This window comes from Falco punctatus (genome assembly GCF_963210335.1).
Source record: "Falco punctatus genome assembly, chromosome: 6".
Classification (NCBI taxonomy): Eukaryota; Metazoa; Chordata; class Aves; order Falconiformes; family Falconidae; genus Falco; species Falco punctatus.
Genome location: NC_137585.1, coordinates 33,882,436 through 33,899,538, shown reverse-complemented (window position 1 = coordinate 33,899,538; position 17,103 = coordinate 33,882,436). Strand labels below are relative to the sequence as shown.

Sequence of the window (17,103 nt, the reverse complement as noted above, 5' to 3'; positions counted from 1 at the left end):
TTCAGGGACAAAACCTCACATCTGCATCCCAGAAACTGGCCCTGGGATCTCACTGAATGTGGGAGCTAGCCTGGTCAGATGTGAATGACATGTTTCACCAGCTAGCTAGAAAGGTAGACAGCAAATCCGGAAAGTAGCATTCTTGTGAGCTGTGGCTGAATATATCTCCTCCACTGTCACTTTCACAATTAAAGAATACAGCTTAGCTAACTGCTTGACAATGTGAATGTACAAAATGACCCCACCATTTTCTCTTTTTTCCATATAACACATTTGATTAACCACAGACTAAGGAGAAAGGGTAAAAGCAGAACTTCTGTTTTACTGGAATATCAAATCAAGGGCATCAGGCTGGAAATTTTAGAAAAAAAATAATTTTGAGATTTTCTTGGTTAGAATTTCCTTCCTGTGTGTCTTACATTTGTTTTTCACTACTTGTGTCTTGTAATTACGTGCTTATTTTGTCCCTTGCTGCTTTTCGTGCTCACGAGATTTTATTCAGCCATTTATTTGTGACTGCAATAAAAAATATGGAACAGGAGGGGAACGTGGGAGGGAAATAAATTAAGGGGAATCTCTATTTCAGATCTTCACCCAGTGACCATCTCCTCTGTGGCTAATGCACTCCCTGTAGTGCCCGGAGCATCCTGGCCGGGAAATACCTCTCCAGAAAAGTGCGTCTTCCAACAAAATCAAGCAGTCCCTTTAGCTACCTGACAAGAAACAGTCATCTCCAGGCTAAAGCCTTCAACCTAATGTGTGTTCTTATCTTTCACCCACTGCTCCACATCTGCAAACTTCCCCATTCTTTCTCACCTGTCAGGATGGAAAGCCTCCTCATAGCAGGGAAAGGGTGATTCCCAGAGGTGTCCAGGATGTCCAGCTGATACATGTCTCCTCGGATGTTGTAGACCTTGCGATGAAAATCCTCAATGGTGGGAGTGTACTGGTCCTCAAACCGGCCATTGAGAAAGCGTGAGACAATGGAGCTTTTCCCCACCCTGGAGGCTCCCAGCACTACCATGCGGTACGAGTTCTTGGCTGGCACATTCAGGGTGCAGTTTCCACCAGACATGGTCTTCATCATTGCTTGATCCTGAAAAAGGAAATAGCAGAGTTGAAGGAAAGACTGTAAACTAAATGGAGGATGAAGTAGAGCAGGTCCTTACTACCAGCTTGTCAAAGGGTGCTCTGAAGCACAATCCTGGTTAGTAGATCAATGGTCCATATAGAAATCTTTTCACTAGAAATGCTTATTTTTTTAGTTTCATTTCCAGGGAGTAGTTTGGGTTTTTTTTATTTTTTTTTCCTTTTCTTTTGAAGTCATAAATAAGTGAAGGCATTTACATCGAAAATAATATGGTTTTAACTTGTAATTTGCTATTTCGTTTAAACATTAAGGGCTAATTTTATCAGCTGTGTTTCAACTTAGACACCAGGCTCCTTCCCACCATCTGCGTCACTTAAACATTACCAGATTTTTCAGTAAAGCTCAGTTCTCATTTAGGTACATAAACAGAGAGGTCAGATTTCCCAATATACTGCACCCACTGCAGCTGCCATTAGGACCTAGATCGCTTCATTTTGTTGCCTACATAGGAGCTGTGCATAGTACTTATTTTCTGAGATGAACCAAAAGTCAGACAGAAACAAGAATCATGCTCAGCATCAGTGGAAGCTAGACATCTCAGTAATTTTAAATAGTTGGTCTCGTACAACCTTCATTGTTGATGCACAGAGTTTGAGCCACAAAATGGCACTGACCAATGATAAACTCAAAGATCTGTGCCTTCAGTGACCTATTAGAAACCAGATTTTAATCTTGCTGTTTGGACTGGTAGTGTGGGAACTCTGTATCAACAAACTATCAGCTTTGCAGCAGGATGGCTGGCAATCAATAGAACTGCAAAAACGTAGATTTCGTAGGAGTTTTGGTCTTTATACATACACAGCTTTTGTGGGTGTCACAGTCCTTGCGGGTGCTAAGTACGACCAGGAGAAAAGATGAAGGACAGCCATCTTAAATAGCTATTAGAAAAGATTTCTAACCCCTAACAACTAAGATGAGTCTCAAGACCTTGGGGATCACATTTTGACATAGCAAAAAACTTTGAAGGGGGTGGGATGGGGAAGAGGGTGTTGCTCAGAAAATTTTCATGTACCAGTTCAAATGAATTGTGTGCTGAAAGGAAAAATATAACCCCTGTGTGTGGAAAGCTAACTCTTAGAGCAAGGCGGCACATTTTTGACAGAGTTTATTTTGGTTACTAGGATCTCATTAAAGAATAATCAAGTTCCCACTGTGCCGTTTATTTAACTTAGGTGTTCTTTATTTAATATTACAATGCAAGTACTTTATGTGCACTGAAAGATCATTTCTGGGTCCAGATCTGGATTCCTATCTTTCCCTTGAGTGAATTTTATCTCCCTAAGCTTTTATCTAGCTGACAGTTATCTCAGTCAAAAGCTTAAAATCTTTTACTTTGTTTAACATGTGCTAAGTACCAAAGCAGCAGTGAAGATACGGTCACTGCTAAATAAAGAAGTCTCTGGAATTCAGATCCAGCATCATTACAAGCTCTGTGCTATAGCCCAAGGCAACAGCAAACCACTACTATTTATTATTATTGCTATAATTTGCTGCACGCCAACAGCATATTCAGCCCTATCTAAAGCACAGAAGAAAATGTAATACTCTCCTCAGAGTAGCTTACACTCTGAATTATATTAGCGAGCAGGACAGCATAATATTAGAGCCAGAAAGTCATATCAGAATATCAGATGGACACAAACATGCACAGCTATGGTACTGCTGGGATTGCTGTGGCAGGAATGACAGCAAGGAGCACACCTGCAATTTGAATGGGACTCTGTTTTATTTAGAACAGGACCGATCTCCAACAGTGCAGAAACACCACATTCAATCTGTGAAGCAACACTGCCATGTACACTGCCTCTGCCCTTTCCTGTGCAAACAGCCCAATACTGCCTTGCATCCATGGGCAGACAAAAGATGACAGAGCTGCTTTGGGATGCTTCCTTTCACCATCTCCGGCTTTATTTAGCTGGCAGAGAAAAGCAGGGAGATAGATTTTGTGACGAAAAACTATAAACTTCTGTACAGCTCAGATGGGTATTTAGAAATGAGTCAGCTCTTCAGACCGGGATGGACCAGTGTAGCTGCATGAGGGCAAGAGGACACCTGCTGAAGATCAGTTTTGTACAACTTGGTGCAGCAGCATCTGGGAGTGAGCAGTTATGCATTTTAAGCAAATGCCTTATATGTCCTGAACAGAATGTGCATGCTGAAGGACACGATCCTGGCCAGCAGCTTTACAAGCCAAAATCCTACAAATTACACTGCTGACTGGCAGGTAACCACTGAGCTGTTGGTGATTACAGAAACTCCCATCATACAACGAAGGAGGTGGACTGTCACTGCAGCTGCTGCACTTTGTGCTCTTGAGAGTAAGTTCCACCTCTCAAGGCATTCTGTCAAGTGGACTCTTGTGCTTTCCTGACTGCATTTCATTTCACACAAAGTCAAAAGATGCTTTTCAGCACTTTGATTCATGGAGTTGCTGCTCATCTCAACACCTTTGCTGCAAATCCGACTCAGAGCATGCCATTAAACCAGGAGCTTATTTCGTGTTTTGTGTTCTCTCTTCTTATCCGCCCCGCCTCACCCACCTCCAGTTTTTGTCCATTATAATACAATCTGCCACCTTTCCTCATCAGAAAAGGAAGGAAGCTTCAGCCTTCACACTCAGGGGTAGGGAAGGGAGGGGAGTACAGGGACTCATACATTAAAAAAGATTAAAGGAAAAAGAAAGGGAGAGACCACATGTTCATGTTCTAAGTAAAGCAAAATCAATCAGAAGAGAATGAGGAGACAAACAACCTCCAGCTGGCTTTAATCTACATCTTTTCCTTCCAGTTTATTAAATGTTTAAGCATAGATTAATTCCCAGTGGTACCTTCTGCTTTATGCACTGGCTTGATGCTAGAAACTTTACAGTAGTATTTTATATTGGTACAGCACAGGGATTTCAAAATGTCATAGAAATGTAGGCAGTAAGTTTAAAAATTAATCTCCACTTAATAAAGGGATAGGCTTATATGCCCAGAGAGACCTGAAACAGCTGCCTAAAATCAACATTAAACCCCATTTCTTTTGACTCCCTGTGTCATCTTCTACCTGCTAACCACCACTGCTTGTTTCATAGGCAGACATCGGAGTGAATGACAACGAACCTGCGTTTGTATGCTCTGAAGAGCTTGTCTGAAAATTTCAGTGAGGTGCTGACAAATTTGATCCTGAGCACCCAGAGAGAGATTTCTAAGGAAGACATTCTTCATTCAACCTGCCTAGAGCTTTTTCACCTTACTGTTCCATCCTCCCACCCAGGGGTATGTTCCCTACCACTCCCCACCCATGCACAGACTTCTCAACTACCTCTCTTGCACTCCTCGGTCTTCAGCTACTGTTTGTGTCTCTGTTTGCTATCCCAATGCAATTCAGTGCACCCAGCTAAAAAGGACAGAGGCAGACACAAACTGTATCATGCATAACAGACCTGCCACTTGTTAATTACTACTAGTATCCCTGTAATTTTCATGCACACCAAAATCACTCCTGTGGGATGTTTGTTTCCTACATCCATACCAAAGCCAATGATGCTTTCTTACCTCTCTTTCCCTGAAGGAGCAGTTCTTGGTACAGTCTGAGGAAGCTGATAATTTTAATCAGAGGTAGCTGCTACTGCAAAAAGATGTTGTTCTGTGGATCCCACGTTGCTTGCTCTGGGCTCAGTTCTTCACTAGTTATTTCCCAGGAACTTAGCAGTATTGGGAAGGATCGCGGGGCTTCAGAGAGCGTTCCCCCATGGATGGTAGGTGCTGGATTAGGCAACCAGCGTGGGCTAAAGAAGGGTCTCAGAAGCAGCGATAGCTTTTCCTTTTGGTGAGTTGAGCTCTTCTCCTCACAGCCTCAGTTCAAGGGAAGGAGAGGCAGAGTCTCACCCGCTCCCACTGGCTTTTCTTGCAAGTTGTGCTTCATAGGCTCTGCTGTGGGGAAGGGTCTCTGGAGCGACACCTAGTCGTGCAGGGTTGTGGATGCATCTGGCTGGCCCACCCTGCCTCCACACCCCCTTAGACCCTGGGGGGAAAAATCAGTGGGGGCATGGAAGTTGTCTATGGTGAACCACCTATGCTTCTCCAGGTCTTGCCTGACACACCCCCCACCACTACGAGCTTCTTTTCCTCTGGTCTGAGATTTGCTTTAAAATATTGCCTTTCGAGGACAGAAAGGGCTTCTCTTTACATTTGCCAATTAAGTCTTTCTTCTTCCCTCCCTGCCTTTCTCCCTCTCCCTGTCACAACTACTGGCAAATTGCAGATTTTCCTTCTGTAGGACTCACAGATAATTGGCTCAACTCCTCCCTGGAAGTCAGTGTCAGACACAGGGGAAGGAGGGGTGCTGAGGGGGTGGGATTTTGTGCCTATTGAAAAACCTTTTCTTTTCTCCTTTAAACAGAAAGTTCTTATGCATTGCAGCCTGCACGATCCCCGTCTTTCCACCAGACCTGTATGTATGCACGTGTGGCGAGTGAGTTAGCCTATGTGTACGAGAGACACAGAGACTTGACTTACTTCGCGAGCTGCAGATTCATAAGCTGTTTCTAAAGGCTCTATACTTCTGTGCTGATCTTTTCTGCTAGACAGACGCAGACTGACTCATTTCCCAAGCAGGGGCTTTCTGTCCATAATTCCTCCAATTCTTTTGCCGTATGGAACACTGTTCCCTCAACCTCAAACGCGTTACATTAGGATTGCTTGTTGGTATGATTAAGAAATAAGAATAATGTGTAACTGCTGTTCTTCCATTAATATTTAAATAAATGAAAAATTAAACTAGGGCTGGGTAATAAAAATGTTAAAAAAAGGACAAACAAACTGAAAGTCTGGTGTACTAGGGTCAGAAAAAAAAAGAGAAACAAAGAAAAATTAAGGTGAATTCAAGGAGTTCGTTCAGCCCAAATGAAAAGTGTTGTTTGTAGTTTATTTCACTGTTTATTGACTCTAATTTTTTCTCTTTCTGAGCTGAAGTCTATTTTAAAAGACATCAAAAAAAATGATTTTGAAAGATTTGAAATTGAGTATTTCAGCATTTCCCACTTAAAACTCCTAATCGGAGAGGGGAAAAAACAAGAGGAAGAAAAACACTTCCAGCTTTTCAAGATATTTTGACAGTAAGAAAATGGAAGTGAGACATGATCTCCCAAATCTGAATATAGTTTCAGGTCTCACACAATTCTCTTTCTCTGAGCAAATTTACTCTGTTGATCACAAAAACTACTCCAACTACCTTGCCTGTTTCATCTCCATACCCCTTTGCCCCAACAATTCCTGCAGCTTTTGAGGAATTCCTGAGATGCTTTGCTTTTTCTCCTCCTCCTCCTCAGAGCACATGGAGGTTTCTGCTGTCACCCTCAGAATAACGCTTCCCTCCTCTGCCCGTGCTCCTGGTGCTGCACAGCAGCCATCAGCAGCCATCAGTAGCGTTGAGGAGGGTGCTGTGGCTGTTGCAGGCACACAGTCTGACACGCCTGTACATCTCTGTGCCAACAGACTGTGAACGCCGCCACACAGGCTATGAGATGGGTCCTGCTGTAACTGTCTGTGAGAGGCAGCAGCTCCTACTAAGGTCAGGCCTGAGCAAGAGGTGGGTTTAAGGCTCCCAGGACAACACAAAGGCAAAAAAACATTGATCAAATTTGGGAAGCAGCAGCCTCTGCAGACAGCTTAGGTTTGGGAAGGCACAGCATGGTTTGGCCCAGCACCATTGAAACACTGCAGTAGTAGTGAACTGGTAATGGGTCACGACCTGAACTGAGCTCTTTTTAGACCACAGTACCAGGACTCCTTTTTCAGCTCCTGAGCCTTTTCTCTTGGCAAAAAGTAGAAGAGTATTTTTATGGCTCAGACGATTGTTTGAAATAAGATACAATGCTTTCCACTCCTAAGTCATTGGTTCAGATCAAACCTGGACCCAAATCTGCCATCTCTGGTGTCTGGTCAACCATTTGTGTGGCTTAGATCCAAACAGAGTGACTGGCATCCTGGTATCATTGCCATGGGAAAAAATCAGCAAGGTCAAATCCCATAGTGCTATAGAGAATCAACTCCTCTTTCATTGCTATAGCTCACCTGTGAGTGTACAAGTTCTCTGCCCAAGAAGAGAGAAGTGTAGTCATCATGGAGACCATCTCATCAGCCTGGAATGTCAGCCTACTCAAGCTTTTTTGTAAACAAAATGCAAAAATCTCACCTGGTTGGCTTCACCTAGCTCAGACTCCTACTCAGCTGTCTTCTCCAGCATTTAAAGTAGCCAATCGAGTTCCTCAAATTATATCAAAATAGAATAGGAACATACTTCACGAGGAACCTTGGCTTTATTTGATCTCTTAGCAAACAGCTAGGGAAATAATAAATTACTTTTGAAGTGAGCCTTTGAAAGATAATTGCTAACTATGAGCCTTCTGAGGCTTGAGAGATTTTGCTGTAGTTTTTGGGGGTGGATTTTTTTGCTTCTTTTTTTCTTTTGTGCTCCCAGTTCAGGAGTTGACAAGAAGCTGGGCTTTCATGCCTTCTCCCAGGACTCAGAAGACCACAGCTGAAAAAATCTCTGCTTTTTCAAAGATGTCTTGAGGGGCTCCAGTGGAGAAATCATGTTATATCTGCCCCTATCTGAGAAGCAGAGATGGCAGCACCTCTTTGCTTTTAGGGTTATAAATGGAACAAGTGGATCAGAGAGACAAAGCCACTGCCAAAACAATAGGAAAAGTTCCCAGTCTCAGCAGTTTCCTCTGGTTAGTCAGAGACCATCAGCCTTTCCTAGAGCTTACAGATATTTACCAATCAAAAAGCTCAGCTTACAATTAATTACTCTCTGGAGGCATTTCTCCTTCCTATTCTACCAGTCCATACAGAAAGCCTAAATGATGTTTTTATCTGGCTGAATCTGTCTCAGAGTATGACAGGCTGGCTGCAGGGAACCACCACTGCTCCCTATAGCAGCCTTCCAGTACCTAAAAGGGACCTGCAAGAAAGCTGGAGAGGGACCTTTTACAAGCACATGTAGTGATAGGGCAAGGGGGAATGACTTTAAACTGAAAGAGGATAGATTTAGATTAGCTATAAGGAAGAAAATCTTCACTATGAGTGTGGTGAGACACTGGAGCAGGTTGCCCAGAGCAGCTGTGGATGCCCCATCCCTGGCAGCGTTCAAGGCCAGGTTGGATGGGGCTTTGAGCAATCTGGAAGGTGTCCCTGCCCATGGCAGTGGGGTTGGAACCAGATGATCTTTAAGGTCCCTTCCAACCCAAACCATTGTATGATTCTATGACCTCGTTGAGGCAGCAGCACATCAGCACAACTAGCTGTTGTCTCCGATGCTGGTGTGTGGGTCCTGCCAGCTCATCCATGGGGCTGCCTCAGCTGTGGAAAGTGCTGCAGATGGTGCAGTTGTGGCTGGTCTAAGCAAGGGGAAGGGAAATGTTTCAGGGAGAGGCTGGGTAGAAGAACGTACAGAGTAGTGGGGAGAGACAAGGGGGAAATACTGCTGATGCGTTGCATTAACCACCTGGCTCCAAATGATGAAAACCTAAAGGGAAGTGACTTGCTCTGTGGTGGGACACAACTGCTCCTCAGAGGAGCTTCCTCCTCTCTGAAGAAAGGTGCGGCTCCCAGGCAGCACACACATTGACTACGCCGGCACCAGGATGTGGGGCAATGTTGGCTTGTGGGGCAGAAGTATCACTGTCATGAGTAATTTATACCTGCTTCAGGATCGGGTACTGGCAGTGGCTGAAGCTGGAGACTGATGTGATGGGCTGATACAGCAGAACCAATCTGTTTCTCTCCACCTTAAGGCAAAAGACAGAAGCGACAATCACATGCCATTCACCTCTGGTCAGAATTAGTTCAAGACAAAAGATGTTCCAAGGCTTTTGTCTCTTCTTCAAAAGCAAGTGCAACAGAGATTAAATATTTAAGCCAGCTTTTCTCTCTCTTTTCCCATTCGTTTTCACTCCTCTCATTATTCAGTAAAGCAGGCTCATATTTCCACCCCCTCACCCTTCCCTTCCCTTCCTCCCTCCCACATTCACTTCTCCTGCTTGGTGCCCCTCCCTCCAAGCAATGCTGAAAAGTTAATGTTCAGAGTCAGTAAACTGCAGGTACCAATTCATATTCTGAAGAGCAAGTAGATGAGCAGCCACAAATACTACTGCCCCTGCATTACTTGTACATCACCACCACCACCACCCCCCAGGCATTTAAACTCAGTGAAAGGCTCTCCAGGGGTGTTACAGTGACTGGGAAAAGAAGTAATGATCATCAGTTACGCATAAGAACAGTAATACTTGGGAGAATACAACTGGAGAAGGCATGCGTTTGAGAAAGTGGAGGTCTGGCTTATATTCTTGGTCCTGTCACAGAATTTGTGTATGACCAATTTCTCAGTGTCCCAGGGTTTAAAATGGGTTAATATTTTCTGAGAACCCTGAAAAATGGAAAAGCATTGCTTTGCTGTGAAAAATGTGCAAGTCACCTCTTATTTGCTGCATTTGCTGGGAATCAGTTTTAATTACATTTTAATGAAATATTTTTGAGAACAGACTGCATTGCTAGTCCCTCTCTTTTCCTTTTGCCACTGACACAGCATGCCCAGATTTCCTCACCAGACATGCATGCACCTTTTCATTTTCATTCTACTGTTGAAACTTTTTTAAACTTTCCCCATCTTTGAAAAATTACTAAGAAGCAAAATTAAAGCTTAAAACCCATCCCCAACCCCCTCATTATTCAAAAAACCTTCTGGGTAGAACATGGGGAAAAAAAAAACCCAAAGTGTGTAATTAATTTCTTTACCCTCAGTGAATACCAAGGGGGGTTAGTTTATAGCCTCCCAGGCCCTGATGGAGGAATAGCAACCCCCACCACATCCCTCCGTGCAGCCTGTGATCCTGCTGGAGGAGAAGGACAAGCCATGCACTCACCTGACGGTGACTACAGAGTGCTGTGTCAGCCTTTCAGGAAGGAGTGGGCACAGGTACACATTACAACTTCCAGTCTCCATTCAGCATCCCGTTTCTCTAGCTGCTCCTGGGCTCTGAGTCCAGACAGATAACTGCACACCTGGGAGGGAGCTAGCACATCTCTCTCCTGCTGAATGATGCTGGTAGGAAAGAGTTCATTCAAAAGGCTCCCAAAGCTTTTCTCTGGCTGCTACCATCCCAGTGCTTCCCAAAGACAGAGAGGGAAATGATCCCTTTTTCCCATTTCTATAGCTCTGTCCCCACTGCTATTACTTGGGTCCACAAGACATGCCCGTACTCCTCCTCTTTTACCATCTGTTTTGACCTTCTTACAAGGGCTGGTCATTATCTCTGGAAGATTTTAACCTGTGATAGCAGTACAAACAACTAAGGAGAGCAGAGGGGAAGGAGGAGTTGGGAGAAGATGAAGAGGACTGGGGAGGAGAGCTCTGTATGTCTTCACAGAAAAACCTCTGATCAAAAGCACAATGAAGACTCATTAGATACAGCTGAAAACAAAGACAAAAGAAACAGCACAGGAACAAGAGGTGCATGAAAGATGTATGAAACAGACTGACAAGCCAGAGCCCTCTGCAGCACATGTGATGCTGCCTGTGGCCAGCTATTCTGTTTTGGTCTCCATTAAGAAGTGGCAATTACAAGTCTGGGTCTGGCCACTATATGTGGGATCGGCTGGGTCCATACATACTCCTGTTCAGAAGAGGCACTCCTTGCCTTGCAATCTATCAAGTGCAAAAAATTGCTTCTCTAAGGATCTGGTTTCTCACATTCATTCATACTCCACCAACACCTTCCATCTACACTTGTGCCTCCAGAAAATAGTGGGTAATTCACCTGTAAAACTGATGATTTTTACAGGTACACCTCTGCTAACACCATTGTCTTTGTATGCCTGGGTGACAGGCTTCTTTAAATGCACTGCTGCTCCCTGAAGTCATGCAAGTGGGCTGCACAACCTCAAGCTGATAGCTCAGACAATTCCCTTGGTTATCTTCCAGGAGCCAGAGCCTGAGCACCAAAGCTGTCTAGTACTAAGCAATCTTCTTGGGTTGCCACCCTGAAGCTTCATGGTGGCTCTGGCTCTACACCTCCATGATTCTGCACGGGTTTTATTTGGCACTTGGTTTCACTGTGGTTACTTACAAGAACAACAGCAGTACGGTGATGATCAGTGTGAATTAGGGCCCTGTGTCCTCATACTGTGTTAATTGTTTCTGAGCCCTCCTCTGTATAAAGGACCAGCCCTACGCCAGAACCTGGGCAATTACGGCACTTGTTCTTTTCTTACTGTTCCTTTCATTAAGAAAATAAGAAAATCTGAGGGATTGAAAAATGCCTCATTCCTTTGATTTGAGAAGTATTATATACCCTTATTTATAATCAAAGGATGCCAGTGAATGGCAGTCTTTCCAGAGGGAAGAACAGGTGAGAATGACAGATTGTTCTTTTATATTTATTTTTGTACTTGTTCCATTTCCCCCTCTCAGAGGACTGCAATCATGTACTCAAGAACCAAAGCGAAATCCATTATAATAATGGTAATACTATGTACTCTTAGTGTAACTTTTTTGCTGGTATCTCCACACATTCTGCAAATACTTAAGAAGCTAGGCTCAGTTCCTATGGAGCAGGAACATAAATATTTTAGCAGTCTACAATTGGAAAACTTGAATATGCATGCAGGTTTTAAGGAGTTACTCCCACGTGACACAGGGTGAATATCTCTGGATGTAAGCTCCCTCTGCCCACACTCCAAACCAACTGAAAACAGAGCAGCCATCACTAATGAGCTGTTGAGCACGAGTTACTCAGTCCTGTTGAGTATAGCTTTCGGCCAGTTGGGAACATGAGCAGAATGAGTTGTATCTGTCTGCAAAGGGCCATGCAAATAATAGCCTCCAGGTTGCAGGACTGGAAATAGTCTCATCTCCTTGTCCCAGTCCCAGGCATCAACTCTATGGCCAAGAGGTGACACAGCACACAGACATGTCTGTATAAAAACGCTTGCTGCAGAGTACGAAAACCACCCAGGCAATATATATAATAATATAGTTAATGCATATGTCGATAACCTCATCTGTGTCCTTGAAAGGAACCAGAGCACAAAACTGCTTTGGCCCAGTTTTAAAAGGCAGTGCTGTCTGCTACAATCTCTCCACAAATATGCGTCAGGTCCCTAAAATCATGAAACAGACTTAAAACCTGCAAATTAAAACTAACTAGATAACAGGAAAGAAGCCCACAGGGTGCTGCGGGGTCAGGTTTTTCTCTGCAGCGGAAATGACTAGCACCTTATTTTTTCACTAAAAAATCAGAGCTCAGACTAAAATTTCTGTATTTGCACATATTTACTGACAGGGGCCAAACTTGAATGGGTCCCCTTAGTTAATGTGAAATTCGAGGATTTTCCTGAACGAGCCTTATTCCTCTGCCTGTAAATCTCTCTGATTATCTGGAATCGGGAATATTCAGATTTTTCAGTGACAGCTACAGCAATTCTTGTTTGTACGGAGCCAGCAGTGCTGCTGCCTGCCTCCTCAGGGGCAAGATTTCAAGTGTGGGGCAATCCACCCCTGATGCCCTGCCCAGCAGGAGCAATAGGGCAACACCAGCCTTTCCTGGCCACAAGCCTGTTTCCTCTGCCCAGGCTGCAGACTGTGCTAGCCCGGCACCCCAGTTTTAGCAATGTAAAAAGCTATCATTCTGACATGAAAACCTATCAAAGTGGCTTTCACTCTGGTGTAAATGACTAAGCAAGCTGCTGAGTCAGAGGAAATCAGATCTAAGGCATTTTCTAGGTGTTTGTTCTGGTTGAAGGCTCGGAGGACGTAAACAGGAGCATAAATTTACCCATTACCTTCTCCATCACTCTGCACGCTCCCAGCCTCCCTCTGTCCAGAGGAGCTTGTTCCTCTTCAGATAATCTCACAACAATCCATTTAGCAAGAAAACTTTCCATCTTCAGCCCCGAATGAGATGACCAGATTATTAAAGCCTCCCATTGGCTCCGACCTGCACTTTGCTTTGAAGTAGAGGGCAACTGCATCTGTGAAATAAACAGAAGGGACAAATTTAATTACTGGCAAACTAACCCATCAGGATTTCCACTCTTGATAGTGCTGGAGTGTAGAGAAAAAGATCTGTGATTTATGTGGCAGGTGGAACAAAGCAAGGGAATAGGGTAACCATAAGAATTTGCACTGGAAATCACTGCTAATTAGGACAGGATGCAAAAATTTGGAGCTGCTTCATCTGCCAGCCTCTTCCATGTGGTACAGACCCAAGCCACATTGTGTTTTTGTTCTGTTTCAACCATTTGACCCTTTTACCATACCACCTAATTCTATATAGTGCCCTTCTTAAGGGAGGAGTTAGGGGAAGAACATAAGGAATTCAATTATTTCTGCTTTTGCACTTGAAGACAGTTTATGTAAGCACCCGGAAAAAGCAATTCCTCCTCAGTGTCTTTGAAAGGCACTTTATGCTCTTTTAATGCTACAGAAAGGAAACCAGGCACACAGATTTATGCTGCACTTGCGATTCTTGTGATGATTGACAGCACAGTCTCAGCGCTGCCAGTGAGGACTTGGAACCAAATTCAGCAGCAAAGGTAAAGCACTTGGGACAACAAAGCGGGAGTGCTGCAAACCAGTCACTCTGGTGCAGTTCTTTGTAGGTGGCACAAGGGTGGTAGGTACACACACCTCCAGAGTCCTTCAGCATGCTCCACCAACGGAGCAAAGCCTTTGCCACTGGCGGATTGTTCTGGAGTGGGCTCACGGCACTGTTCAGATGGGGAGACGGATGGTAGGAATTAGGGATGCAAGTTGGCATAGCAACCTCAGGCTCTGCGTTTTCAGGCTTATGCAACCACAAGCAGGTTCAGAAGGTGTGAAAGGGCACTTCCCTCCTCTCGCCCATGCAAAACCTCATCAACCAATGCGTCATGTCCTTGGCAGTTAAGCAGAAATCAGCGATCTGCCAGAACTTTGTGCTTCCCACAAAGCTCCCCCCCTTGCCTTGCATTTTCTTCTAGAGGCTTCACAAGCTTTTGGACAACAACGGGAGCCTCCAAATCAGCCTTCACCCTATCCATCACCCATCAGACCATGCCCTGAGAAAGGTTAGTGGCTCAGTGTTTTTGCTCAGCACCAGCAGCTAACCAAAGGACAAAGTGCACTATTAAAAGTAGGGTGTATGACCCCCTGACTGCCATGCTGTAGCCCTTGGTGGGCTTCAGCACATGCAGCCTTACAAAACCCTGTGCTCCAGGCCTGCACCACAGAAACACAATCCTGCAGCTCCAAGGAAAAGATGAAGAGGGTGCATGACAGATTTTTGTTTTCATTGCCAATAGGAAGCATGGAGATTTTAGGCCCTATGTATTTTCAGCTGAACAGCTAAGCAGCTCCTCTGTCCTCCCACTATAAGCAAAGGGGAGAGGTGAAGAGAAAGAAGCCAGGGGGTTTGTTTGCAGAGTGAATCTCCAAGAGGCTCTTCTAGCCTATAGCAGTTCATGGGTTGATTGGAGAACTGCTTTCATTTTGGCTTATTGCATCCTCAGTTATGAGGTTTTTAGATGCCATTAGCAACTGTATCATCATGCTAGACAAATTTTATTTGTGAATACTGAAAAGGGCAAACAGAGAATAAATCTGATGTCCTCACTCTATCTGAGCTAATGTAAACTTGTGCCAGCAAGAAGAGCTTAAAAGTGGACAGAGAGGCAGCTTGGTCAGAGGTACAAAAGGGCACTGCACTGAGCCAAGCATATGGCTGCTCAATAACCAGTGTAAATCTTGTGGTTTTATGGTAAATCTCCTAACAGCTGATGAGATTCAAGTCCTGCCAGATTTGGATCTGTGTGACGAGAGACAGAAAAATCTGTTTTATTTTTATTTTGAAGCAGGGAAAGCAACACAAAAACAACAAACCAAAGCTTTCATGCATGCAGAGAAAATTCACTAAGTATCATTTTAAGTAATCCTACAGATTCAAAGGTTTGGAAGTAAAGGCAGGTTATACCTATTTCCAGACAGAAAATAAATATTAATAATTTGGAAGCCAGTCTCATGATTCTGGAAGAGGTGACTCATGCTTCAAAATGCTTGGTGAGGCGGTATTGACATTGCTACAAAAACCTTCAGCATCCCATTAGCACCTGGTTGGAGGTGCTAGGACTCCCTGCATAGCTGCCACATAAGCAAAAAGCTTTGGCTGCCTAGATATTAAGGTTTTGATATCCCTCAGTGCCTTGGCCTGCCAAACATGCCCTGCTACATTTTTCAGTGAACTGGCCAAGCTCACTAAAGATCATCAGAGGGAGCGAGGAACATTTGGCTGGGCAAAGATTAGCCAGTTCACTACCTGCTCTGTGGCTGGACAGCTTTTTTCTTTACAGAAATCATCTTCAGCCAGCGTGCAGTTTTGCAGCCCTCCAGACAACAGCTTCAGGGCATTTATTACATGGGTTGCTGGAGCAAAGAAAATGCACAGACATTCTTTTGGGGTACTCCCAAGCATTCCTTATCCTCTGGACAGGAAGGAGCAGGGGAAAGCCACCAGCTCCAGAGGGGAACACTGCTCCTGCTAGAGCAGAGGTCCTCAAACTATGGTCCGCGGGCTGGATACGGCCCCCCCAGGGTCCTCAATCCAGACCCCGGTATTTACAGACCCCCCCCCCTGCCACCACCCACCCCTCCCCCTGCCGGGGGTTGGGGTGGGAACAGAGCAGCCGCAGATGACTGCCTGCCACTGCATCCGCCCGCCGGCCCCCTGGTTAAAGAGTTTGAGGACCCCTGGGCTAAAGCCTGCCTGCAGCAAGCCCATACTCGCAAAGTTCACAGTTAGGAAGAAGGTCATGGTCTGTTCACCAGCACCTGGGTGAGTAGCCCTTGCGTATAAGCCAGCCTACACTGAAAGGTCCTCACATTTGGTGGCTTGGGTCAGTAAGCTCCCATCAGACTACCTTTTTGACTAACCCCAGGTGATGATACTAAGACGAAAACTGTGGGTAGACATAAGAATGAAATGTCAGGTACCGTCACCTCCCCTCCGGTTACTGCCGAAGGAAGCTGAACAGACCTAAGACTGCAGTATCTCAGTCCCAGCTCCACTGAGATCACACAAAGTCATAAATAGCCAAGAAATGTGTTACAGCACAGTTTCTAACTCTTGCTTAAGCTAAAAGTTTTGCATTCCCTAACTGTCCCATAGCTGCAGTGCAGAGAGGCCCTGGAATCTGCCTCTGCTTGCATCTGCGTGTGGTGATGCAGACATCCCTCAGCCTTATTCAAACTGTCAGACCTTGCTAACAGACACGGACAGCATCCACCTTCCTCACTGACCACTGTCTGTCCTGAGAGGCAGTCTGACACAGCAGGTGAGTTACATGGAGGGGCTATTGCCCTTTGAGGATGTGACAGAGACCAACGCACAACACAGGCCAAGCCTACATTTAGTTTCCTGGCTGGCATACATGGACTGCACAGCCAGGCATGATTTGTTGCTTGCTGTTTCTCTCAAGTGTCTCTACAGCCACGACTGCTTTGCATGTCTCCCGCTGTGGCACCAGCAACAAGCCCAACCCAGCGGACAGGCACGGCTGGGAAGCCAAATCTCAGGTGTTTGAGGGAGTTGTGGGAGACACAGTAAGTGCCTTTCACAGTGCTTCATTGCTGCTGGAGGGAAGTGCCAGCTCTGAGAAGGAAGTTGACAGGGGATAAATTTAAAATTGGGCTGAGTGGCTCTTGGAGGGGGCGCCTTGCTGGGGATGGCAGGGTGACAACGGAGAGCTGCCCATTGTTCTCCTTCCCAGCAGCTACCCCCTCAACCTCTCTGCTCATGCAGGGATTTACAAGCACTCCCTGCCAGCCATTTTCTTGAATTTGGCCTGATGACTAAACCCACCCCGAAATGAGAGGACAGCCAAATTCTTTCACATGTCTGCTGTTTTCTGTTGTCTGCCATTGTCAGGGAGAGT

At 45.0% G+C, this 17,103-nt stretch overlaps 1 protein-coding gene across 2 annotated transcripts in view; it reads right to left on the bottom strand.

Moving 5' to 3' along the window:
* Positions 1 to 17,103, bottom strand: part of RASD2 (RASD family member 2) — a 34,748-nt gene that overhangs the window by 11,118 nt on the left and 6,527 nt on the right. The window contains exons 2-3 of one of the 2 annotated variants that reach the window (XM_080392891.1): positions 1,720 to 13,167; positions 817 to 1,096 (exon numbers count right to left, since the gene is read on the bottom strand). In XM_080392891.1, the coding sequence (XP_080249017.1) occupies positions 817 to 1,096; positions 1,720 to 1,725 (286 nt within the window). In that variant the 5' untranslated portion in view covers positions 1,726 to 13,167. Of the gene's footprint in view, positions 1 to 816; positions 1,097 to 1,719; positions 15,820 to 17,103 lie in introns of those variants that run through there. The other variant, XM_080392892.1, reaches the window with a different exon arrangement.